Source organism: Salvelinus sp. IW2-2015, unplaced genomic scaffold, assembly GCF_002910315.2.
Source record: "Salvelinus sp. IW2-2015 unplaced genomic scaffold, ASM291031v2 Un_scaffold4712, whole genome shotgun sequence".
Taxonomy (NCBI): Eukaryota; Metazoa; Chordata; class Actinopteri; order Salmoniformes; family Salmonidae; genus Salvelinus; species Salvelinus sp. IW2-2015.
In genome coordinates this window covers 1-11,259 of record NW_019945981.1, presented here as the reverse complement: position 1 = coordinate 11,259, position 11,259 = coordinate 1, and the positions used below count along the sequence as shown (strand labels likewise).

Here is an 11,259-nt window from a genome sequence, read left to right as displayed (position 1 = left end):
ACGGACAGGTTATGGAACAACTAGGGGAGGTAGATCCACACACGGACAGGTTATGGAACAACTAGGGGAGGTAGATCCACACACGGACAGGTTATAGAACAAGTAGGGGAGGTAGATCCACACACGGACAGGTTATGGAACAACTAGGGGAGGTAGATCCACACACGGACAGGTTATGGAACAACTAGTGTGTGTCCCAAATGGAGCCCTATTCCCTATAGAGTACACTACTTTAGACCAGAGCCCTATTCCCTATATAGTACACTACTTTAGATCAGAGCCCTATGGAACCCTATTCCCTATATAGTGCACTACTTTAGACCAGAGCCCTATAGAACCCTATTCCCTATATAGTGCACTACTTTAGACCAGAGCCCTATAGAACCCTATTCCCTGTATAGTGCACTACTTTAGACCAGAGCCCAATGGAACCTTATTCCCTATATAGTGCACCACTTTTGACCAGAGCCCTATGGGAACAATTGGGACACAGCCCTAGAAAGGCATAAAACCCCTAGATATAGTGAGAGTAAAGTTACCTGTCTGTTCTGTAACCCACCTGGTCTATACACAGTTCATTCAGAAAGTATTCAGACCCCTTGACTTTTATTTTTTACATTACAGCCTTATTCTAAAATGGATTAAATAGTTTTTTAAATTCTATAATTGATTAAATAATTACAAATCCTCAGCAATCTACACACAATACCCCATAATGACAAAGCGAAAATAGGGTTTTAGAATTTTTTGAAAATTTGTTCAAAATAAACCAACAAGAATACCTTATTTACATAAGTATTCAGACCCTTTGCTATGAGACTCAAAAATGAGCTCAGGTGCATCCTGTTTCCATTGATCATCCTTGAGATGTTTCTACAACTTGGAGTCCACCTGCAGCATTGAAGGTCCCCAAGAACTCAGTGGCCTCCATCATTCTGAAATGGAAGAAGTTCGGAACCACCAAGACTCTTCCTAGAGCTGGCTGCCCGGCCAAACTGAGCAATCGGGGGAGAAGGGCCTTGGTCAGGGAGGTGACTAAGAACCCGATGGTAACTCTGACAGAGCTCTAAAGTTCCTCTGTGGAGATGGGAGAACCTTCCAGAAGGACAACCATCTCTACAGCACTCCACCAATCAGGCTTTATGGTAGAGTGGCCAGACGGAAGCCACTCCTCAGTAAAAAGGCACCTAAAGGACTCTGACCATGAGAAACAAGATTCTCTGGCCTGATGAAACCAAGATTGAATTATTTGGCCTGAATGCCAAACATCACGTCTGGAGGAAACCTGACACCCTCCCTACGGTGAAGCATGGTGGTGGCAGCATCATGCTGTGGGGATGTTTTTCAGCGGCAGGGACTGGGAGACTAGTCAGCATCGAGGGAAAGATGAACGGAGCAAAGTACAGACAGATCCTTGATGAAAACCTGCTCCAGAGCACTCAGGACCTCAGACTGGGATGAAGGTTCACCTTCCTAAGCACACAGCCAAGACAACGCAGGAGTGGCTTCGGGACAAGTCTCTGAATGTCGAGTGGCCCAGCCAGAGCCTGGACTTGAACCCGATCGAACATCTCTGGAGAGACCTGAAAATAGCTGTGCAGCAACACTCCCCATCCAACCTGACAGAGCTTGAGAGGATCTGCAGAGAAGAATGGGAGAAACTCTCCAAATACAGGTGTGCCAAGCTTGTAGTGGCATACCCAAGAAGACTCAAGACTGTAATCGCTTCGTCATTATGGGGTATTGTGTGTAGATTGATGAGAAAAAACATATTTAATCTATTTTAGAATAAGGCTGTAACGTAACAAAATGTGGGAAAAAAATCAAGGGCTCTAAATAGTTTCCGAATGCACTGTATATTATCAAGTATATTTTATATTTATATGTATTATATATTATATTTACCTGGAATATATATACCTGATATATATCATAAAACTGGGTAGTTCAAGCCCTGAATGCTGATTGGCTGACAGCCGTGGTATATCAGACCGTAAACCACGGGTATGACAAAACATTAATTTGTACTCCTCTATCATTTTGTTCATAACCAGTTTATCATAGCAATGAGGAACCTCATGGGTTTGAGGTATATGGCTAAGAGCTGTATCCAGGCACTCTGGTTGAGAGAATGCCAAGAGTGTGCACAGCTGTCAAGGCAAAGGGTGGCTACTTCTAAAATATAAAATACATTTTGATTTGCTTAACACTTGTTTGGTTACTACATGATTCCATGTGTGTTATTTCATAGGTTTGATGTCTTCACTTTTATTCTACATTGTAGAAAATAGTAAAAATAAAGATAAACCCTGGAATGAGTAGGTGTTCTAAAACTTTTGACTGGTGCTGTATATTATATGACCGGGTATATATTATATTACCTGGTATATACAGTATTATATATTATATGACCGGGTATATATTATATTACCTGCTATTATATTACAGTATTATATATTTTATTACCGGATTATCAATATTATATTACTGGTATATACAGTATTATATATTTTATTACCGGGTATAATTATATTTACCTGGTATATACAGTATTATATATTTATTACCTGGTATATTATTATATTACCTGCTATACAGTACCAGTCAAAAAGTTTGGACACACCTACTCATGAAGCTGGTTAAGAGAATGCAAGAGTATGCAAAGCTGTCATCAAGGCAAAGGATGGCTACTTTGAAGAATCAAAAATCAAAAATATATTTGATTTGTTTAATACTTTTTTGGTTACTACATGATTCCATATGTGTTATTTCATAGTTTTGATGACTTCACTATTATTCTACAATGTAGAAATAGTAAAAATAAGAAAATCCCTTTAACGAGTAGGTGTCAAACTTTTGACTGGTTCTGTATATTATATATTATAACCTGGTACTGTATATTATATAACCTGTATGTATATGATATTATATAACTGGTACTTTTCTAGTATATTATATATTTATATAACCTGGTACTGTATATTATATAACCTGGTACTGTATATTATATTAACCTGGTACTGTATATTATATAACCTGGTACTGATATATTATATAACCTGGTACTGTATATTATATAACCTGGTACTGTATATATATATATATAACCTGGTACTGTTATTTATATAACTGGATTGTATATTATATAACCTGGTACTGTATATTATATAACCTGGTACTGTATATTATATAAACCTGGTACTGTATATTATATACCTGGTCTGTATATTATATAATGTACTGTATATTATATATTATATAAACCTGGTACGTTATTATATAACCTGGTACTGTATATTATATAACCTTTGTACTTATATTAATAATTTATATAACCTGGTACTGTATATATATAACCTGTTACTGTATTATTATATATTATATAACTGGTACTGATATATTATATTATAACCTGGTACTGTATATTATATAAACCTGGTACTGTATATTATATATTTATCTAATCTGGTACTGTATATTATAATAACCTGGTTAACTGGTATATTATATTATATAACCTGGTAACTGTATATTTATATAACCTGGTACTGTATATTATATATTATATACCTAGTGGTACTGTATATTTATAACCTGGTACTGTATATCTTATTATTATATAACCTGGTACTGTATATTATATAACCTGGTACTGTATATTATATATTATATAACCTGGTACTGTATATTATATTACCTGGTACTGCTCCAGGTCACCGTCAGCCTGTATCTGTCTCAGTAGTAACCCCTCTGTCAGGAACAACAGCTTGGTGGATGGGGTACGGGTCCCCTCGAAACGGATCTGATACCCAACCTGCAGATAAAACACAGCTATGTGTCAGTGTGCTTGTAGGTCTGATAAATGTCTGGCTGTTGATTTGGTCTTTGTGTAAAGTGTACAACATTGTGAAAAATGATCTCTTTCAGAGAAGAAAAAAAAACACTTACTATTGTGTGAAAAATGATTACATTTTGTTTGATATTCCAAAAACTATAATTTTTCAAGCCTGTAAATAAACAGCTTCTTACTACACCACTACCTACCTTGGAGCCGTACTGGTTGAGACTCTCGAAGCTGACCCTCTTGGCGAGGGAGATACAGGCAATCCGTCGTGGCTGAGTGCAAGCTATGTGACTGAACCCAGAGGAGAGGAGGTACTGGGGGACCTGGGTGGACTTTCCACAGCCTGTATCCCCCGCCACCACTACTACCGGGTTAGCCCGCACCAACTCCACGATCCGGTCCCGGTACTGGAAGATAGGAAGTGCTTTCTGCTCCGTCCTCAACTTGGCCAGCTTCCCAAAGCTCTGCCTCTGGCTGAAGTCCAGGAAGTGTAGCAAAGCCAGGCGACAGTCAGCTACCTCCTGACTCCCTGGGCCTGACGAGCTGTGTCTCTGATCAGACCTCCCCGTCTCCAGCCTCTCCTCTGTGTCTTTGGTACAAACTGACACGTTGATCCGATAGCGGGCGTCATATTCCTTAGGCAGACCCAGATCTACAGTCTTCTTCCTATCTCTGCCCTCCTCCATGTCTTCCTTCCTGCTGCCCCCGGACATGTCCTTCCTGGTTTTGAACCTCTGGAAGCGCTCGAAGAAACTCCAGAACTCTTTGTGTTCCGTGGTTCCGTTCTGGATGTAGTCATGCCGACGGAAAAATATCTGGTCCATCTGAGCCCGGCACTGAGGACTGTCCCAGTCCCAGCTACGGCTGTCTCTTCTCCTCTCTGACATCTCTAACGTTACAGCTTTATATCACACACTCACGACTCTGACATTAAGTCAACCAGATGATTAGTAAGTCAATAAGACTAGCTAGACGCTCACTCAATAGTCTCTTAAAGTCTCTGAACATAAAAGTCTCAATTAGTTAGCTAGTAGAGTAGTTGGCTACTAGTTAGCAACTCCTTTGCATTCAAGATAAACAATGTGTAAGCTAGTTATAGCTAAAGGTTATCTTGGTTTAGTTTATTTAACAATCCAAATACCCATAATCAATCCAGTAATCCGTTTAGGTTATGCTTTCCTGTTTCATCAGATCAATATTCAAGATAGCGCCAACAGAAAAATGAATACAAAACGATTGACAAAGTTAGCAGCGGAACAATAATAAGGACGGTCCGTCTGAACTATTGTCCGACGACAACTGCTGCCATTGGGTATATAGTTCCGCATGGTGAAGTTGATTTCTGTCACATTTTTTAATTTCACCTTTATTTAACCAGGCAGACTAGTTGAGAACAAGTTCTCATTTACAACTGCGACCTGGCCATTGACAAATCAAATATTTTATTGCAAATGTTTTAAATGAAATCTCAAACCATGTTTGGTTCTTATGTTGTGTTTCTTGTGAATACTGTAATAGCAAACACATGCAATTATTCATTTTAGAAACATCTTGAACTGCATTCTTTGTAGTCTAATTATCCCTCTGCACTGATCAAGAAAGGGCTGGCTCACAAAAGCTCTACTGTTCTCTACTGTATTTTCATCAGAAACACTCGTCTCCACCTCCACTGAGGCTTATCAGATTGTCAGAGTACAGAAGGCTGTATAGCAGGTAGGGAGATTTGCATTGTGGCTGGGGAAATGGAGAGAACAGGTGGAGGTGTGGAGAACTCTGGAGCTGACATCGGCCTGGTCGTCTGGTCTCTACTGACCTTCTGTCTTCTGTCTGGTCCTGCCACAGGTACTATGGTGGCGATTACTGTGTGATTAGCTCAGCTGCACAGTAGAGGTCAATTCAAATTAAAAACTCACATTTTACAAAACTAGCGGCTGCCTAATCATGATTAACTGGGGAGAAGTACTCACAATAACCTAAAATACAGTCATATGTTAACAACATGATTGATGTTTACAGATATTCTCTTCTCACAGGTGACCAACATGCCCACTGCTCTGAGTTCCTCTGTCTCAGCCCTCCGACTCTTCTGGTGAGGCTCCTCAGATTCTCCTCTGAGCAGGGTCCCTGTGGTTACCCCTTAGACCTCCCTCCTTCAGGCCTGCCATCTGGCCAGGGCCTCCCTCCACTTCCACCAGGCCTCCCAGGACTGGCCCCTGGTCCTGTGACCTGGAGCCCCCTCAGCCCCACAGTAGTGATTGTCCCGGGTAGGAGGCCAGCCAGGCTGCAGCCCAGCTGGGCGAGGGTGATGGCTGGGGAGCTGTTAGAGGCGGGGCTGGTTAATGTCCTGGTAGCTGATTGGCTGCTGCCCCCAGAGCAGGAGATCACCGAAGGAGCCAGGCAGGTGGGAGAGAGGCTGGCACAGACCATACAGACACTACTGGTAGGTACATGTTCCACACTGTGTAAAAGGTGTCCAGTAATATGCTTTAACTGGGTCAGGGAAACTGGCCCAAATTGAACATGAGTAACTGTGTTATAGTGTAGTTATACATGATGTGGTGTTGATGTTTATTCCTCAGGAGGTTCAGGGCTCTTCTCCAGAGCTGCTCCACCTGGTAGGGTTTGGTGTTGGGGCCCATGTAGCTGGTGCGACTGGGGCCTGTTTGAAGGGAACTATTGGCAGGATCACAGGTACTGAGACATAATATAGAGTTACATCTGGTAAAAATCCATTCTGAGTTTCTGATGAACTGACCGGTCAAATGGAGTGTTTTTTTTAAACGTGCTCTGATCCGACTCAGGCCTGGATCCGTTCTCACCCCTGTTTTCCGAGGCAGACAGCAGCCTGTCTCTGGATCACACTGACGCTCAGTACGTGGATGTGATTCACACCAACTTCAACCGTGAGAAACTCTACACATACCTAATAAGCCACGTAGTTACACCTCATAGTATGGTAGATTTATTTAGACCTTTTTAACCAATCAGTTTATGTTTATTTTTCAGCCAATGAGCCGGTAGCTCCCCTGGGGGTTCCCAGACCGTTGGGTCACGTTGATTTCTACATCGGCAGAGGATATCAACTCCCTGGTTGTCCTCAGTCTCTCATGAAAAGTGTGTGACAGGTTTTTTTTAAATCTAAAATATTATAACAAACATCATGCCATGTGACCTGACCAGGAAAAGCTGTGTCCTTTAGGCTATCTACCATAACACGAAGGTTGGGATGACTCATATATTTGATGGCAGTTCTGCAGGGTAGTCACTCGCTAGCACAGTCACAATGTCATAGAATCTGATTTTCAACCTAACCTTAAAACACACTGCTAACTTTATACCTAACCTTAAATTAAGATCAAATATTTTTTTATTTTTTTTCGTGAATTTTTAAGATATATAGTCATTTTTGACTTTGCAGCTGTCCCATGTAGTATAGATCGCTCAGTTCTGCCTCCAGGACAAGATTCAGCCCAATAAAGGTCAACCTGCGTGTGGGTGTGTTCCAGGAGAACAGTACTTGCTGTGCAGTCACCAACGGGCCTATAGGTTGTTCACCAGCTCCATCCAGTCCTCCACCAGCTCCATCCAGTCCTCCTGCCCTCTCACAGCCTTCCCCTGCCAGGGAGTAGAGGACTTCCAGAGAGCTCTCTGTACACACTGTCACCACCCTGGCCTCAACATCTGCCCCCAGTTGGGTAAGAGACAAGATCATGTAGACCAGCTGGGTAAGAGACGAGATAATGTAGACCAGTTGGGTAAGAGACAAGATCATGTAGACCAGCTGGGTAAGAGACAAGATAATGTAGACCCGCTGGGTAAGAGACAAAATAATGTAGACCAGCTGGGTAAGAGAAGATAATGTAGACCAGCTGGGTAAGAGACGAGATAATGTAGACCCGCTGGGTAAGAGACAAGATAATGTAGTCCAGCTGGGTAAGAGACAAGATAATGTAGTCCGCATAGCTCTCTGAACAAAGACGAGTCTTTCACACATGAAGAAACTGATGTTGATGATTGGCTGTTCTTCTCTCCTATAGGCTACGACATTAGCTGGCTGCCTCCAGATCGACCAATCACCTTCCAGCCCCTGACCGCGGTCCTGGACATCACAGCAACAGACCCGTTCTGTGGTCAGAAACTCAGGACACACACACACACTGACAGTGTCACGTGGTTACGGTGGCTTCCTCTGGTGCAGGAACAGTTGGTTAACCCGCCCTTTATGTCCCTTCTAGTGACGCCGTTCCTGTTGGAGGTGCACCTGGAGGGAAACACCTCGTTAGAAGCCCAGCTATTCATTCAGCTGAAGGGAGACGTCAGGAAAACACCTGTCATCTTGGTGTCCGGGTGAGACACGAGCATCTGGTTCTTCATTTATTAATGGCTGCATCTCAAATGGGACCCTATTCCCTATATGGTGCACTATATACCCCCATAGGGCCCTGGTATAATGCTGTGTACTATATACCCCCATAGGGCCCTGGTCTAATGCTGTGCACTATATACCCCCATAGGGCACTGGTCAAATGCTGTGTACTATATACCCCCATAAGGCCCTGGTATAATGTTGTGTACTATATACCCCCATAAGGCCCTGGTATAATGCTGTGTACTATATACCTCCATAAGGCCCTGGTATAATGCTGTGTACTATATACCCCCATAAGGCCCTGGTATAATGCTGTGTACTATATACCCCCATAAGGCCCTGGTATAATGCTGTGTACTATATACCCCCATAGGGCCCTGGTATAATGCTGTGTACTATATAGGCCCTGGTATAATGCTGTGCACTATATAGGGAACAGGGAGCTATTTGGGATGCAGCCAATGTCTTTATCCGGTGATCGTCTTGCCAACTCTTAACGTGCCGTTGACCACCGTGTCCAGTCCTTCCCTGCTGCAGTTTGAGCCTCATCAGATACACCAGTTCATGGTTTCCGTAGACCCCGCTGTTGGGGAGATCAGAACCGTGGTACTTCACTTCTACTCTCAACGTCTCCTGTACTTGTCCTGGAGGAAGACAAGGATTCGCATCAGTCATCTAGTACTGACACAACTACCCAGACACCAGGGGTAAATAGCATCACGACCACGACATAAACACACAGATGAGTTCTGGATTCAACTCTCCTTCTAATTGTTAAAGTCGTCTGTGTGATGTCTGGGAGCACAAGACTTAAAAAAACAGGCCTGTGTTTGTGCATTACTTCCCCACAGGCTAGTATCTTACAGGACCCGGAGTGTTACGGCAGTAGAGAACCAGAGAGTGGAAGTGTATCTGCAGGAGGATGAGTGAAGACGGATGGGAGGCTTTTCAGGGGAGGTCAAATGCTGTGCTGGGTAATCAGAATATAACCATTAAAATATACTGAGAAAAGCCATGAAAAGACTCATTTGTTGTTCATATTTATTTTTCAAACACTTATATAAAAACAAAATTACAGTAAGTGGTTGATTTGATAAATGCTGAATAATGTTTTATTTCTAAGTTAAATTCGATAATTTGTATGTCCTCAAAAGTTGTTTATATGCACAATGCTAACCTACAGACAATCTCTAACGAAGCTTTATTCTGTTATAAAAGCGTTTACGTTTGGACACAAATTAAATACAATCCCTGATGAGAAATAAAAGTTGGAGGGGAAAAAAGACCATCAGGAATAAATCACATTTTAAAAAATTACAAAAATTATTCATCATTATGTCGCATCAGAACTTCCTGGTATTTCAACAAACTATTGTGTCAAATACCAAATCATAGTAGATAGGATGGAGCTGAGGTCACTGTCTGTTTGAGCCCTTCAGTAGGCCTGAGTCCCAACTAGCACCCGATTCCCTACATAGTGTACTACCTTAGTGTACTATCCACAGAGCCCTAATGGATCCTGGTCAAAAGTAGTGCACTTTATAGGGAATATGGCTCCATTTGGAATTGCAACCCCCTCCCCCTCCTCCTCATGAGTACAAGGACAACAGGTAAAAGAGTCTGAATTCACATTTAAGAGGCGGTTCTGAAAGATGGCGTAAGAGAAAACAAACCTACGGGGAAATGATTCAAATCCAATGATAAAACAAGCAACGGAACACATAGTCTCCTTATGGACGTAACAGAGTTATTTGTTACAAATGGCCTAAATCCTACCTATGCAAAATGTACCAGGAAATGTTGTGTCCAATCCAATCGACTGATTGCAAGTGGCAAAACTAATATATCTAAAAAATATATTTTTAAAAACGCACAAAATTTGACATTATTTACAATTCTTAAAAACACTTTCCCTCCCAAAAACCACCTATTCCTCCTCATATAAAAATACACATTCAGACACCAGTCATTAAAATAAACATTTAGACATTAAGGCATCTGCCTTTCTACAGAGGAAACCAACCAACGGTCCATAGTCCATCGATATGAAACGAGGAGTGCATTTTGAGGCCTGAGATCAAAGCGTGGAAAATAGTTCATCACTCCTGGATAATGGAAAGGAGCAGAGGGTCGAGGTCCCGGCGAACCAGTTATCTGTACAGTACTGGCGTGTTCATCCGTCGGACGTCCTCGTCATTACTAGTCGTTTCCCCCCGTTTCCTGTTTAAACGCCGGTCTTCTCCTTGATCCAGCCCCTGAACTTGGTGACGGTGCTGTAGATTCCAGGCTTGTCCCTACGTGCACAGCCATCACCCCAACTCACCACTCCAGCCAGGAACATACGACTCGTACCAGGACTGGACAGAGGCCCGCCAGAATCCCCCTGAGAGAGAGAGTGTATGGTTATACATCTCAGTACTACTGTTGACCAGAGCCCTGTGTGGCAGCCCTATAATATGGCCTGGATCAAAAGTAGTGCACTTCATAGGGATAGAGAGATCAAAAGAAGTGCACTTCATAGGGACAGAGAGTTCAAAAGTAGTGCACTTCATAGGGACAGAGAGTTCAAAAGTAGTGCACTTCATAGGGACAGAGAGTTCAAGTAGTGCACTTCATAGACAGAGGTTCAAAAGTAGTGCATTCATAGGGACAGAGGTTCAAAAGTAGTGCACTTCATAGGACAGAGAGTCAAAGAATGTACTTCATAGGGACAGAGAGTACCTGGCGGCGTCCACTCCCAGTCAGCACCCCAGCACACGTCATCCTGGAGGTGCTGTCCTCCCATTAGGCGGTTACACACAGTACTGTTGATGATACGGACTGGGCCTTCTGCAGGATGGATGCACCCCGAACCTTAACATACATACAAGACACATACCATTAGTTATGTTAGGATGGATGCACCAGAACCTTACACACATACAAGGACACATACCATTAGTTATATCACGATGCAGAAGTGGGAGCATTTTTATCAATCTCTAACTGTTTGGACCATCTTCATGGAGCATGTTTTTGTATTTTCATACGGAGCGAAAGTCATTAA

At 42.4% G+C, this 11,259-nt stretch overlaps 2 protein-coding genes across 2 annotated transcripts in view; one reads left to right on the top strand and one right to left on the bottom strand.

Annotated features, from left to right (window-relative positions):
- Positions 1-5,121, bottom strand: part of dhx34 (DEAH (Asp-Glu-Ala-His) box polypeptide 34) — a 27,243-nt gene extending 22,122 nt beyond the window's left edge. The window contains exons 1-2 of the mRNA XM_070441757.1: positions 4,045-5,121; positions 3,698-3,814 (exon numbers count right to left, since the gene is read on the bottom strand). Of these exons, the coding sequence (XP_070297858.1) occupies positions 3,698-3,814; positions 4,045-4,731 (804 nt within the window). The 5' untranslated portion in view covers positions 4,732-5,121. The remainder of the gene's footprint in view (positions 1-3,697; positions 3,815-4,044) is intronic.
- Positions 5,122-5,586: 465 nt separating this feature from the next.
- On the top strand, positions 5,587-9,210 carry LOC112077580 (lipase member I-like). Its single transcript, XM_070441756.1, has 10 exons — positions 5,587-5,686; positions 5,878-6,245; positions 6,424-6,535; positions 6,646-6,747; positions 6,866-6,958; positions 7,351-7,539; positions 7,882-7,974; positions 8,080-8,191; positions 8,735-8,920; positions 9,065-9,210. Exons 1-10 carry the CDS (start codon positions 5,587-5,589, stop codon positions 9,141-9,143), a joined length of 1,434 nt encoding a protein of 477 aa, XP_070297857.1. The 3' UTR covers positions 9,144-9,210.
- The last annotated feature ends 2,049 nt before the right edge of the window (positions 9,211-11,259 follow it).

What these genes read in the sequence shown, in the direction of transcription:
- LOC112077580 (XM_070441756.1), top strand. Translation starts at nt 5,587, where the DNA reads ATGGAGAGAACAGGTGGAGGTGTGGAGAACTCTGGAGCTGACATCGGC. An exon ending in AGCAACAGACCCGTTCTGTG is followed by an intron (nt 7,975 to 8,079) that starts GTCAGAAACTCA and finishes TGTCCCTTCTAG; the next exon opens with TGACGCCGTTCCTGTTGGAG. An exon ending in CCTGTCATCTTGGTGTCCGG is followed by an intron (nt 8,192 to 8,734) that starts GTGAGACACGAG and finishes CACCGTGTCCAG; the next exon opens with TCCTTCCCTGCTGCAGTTTG.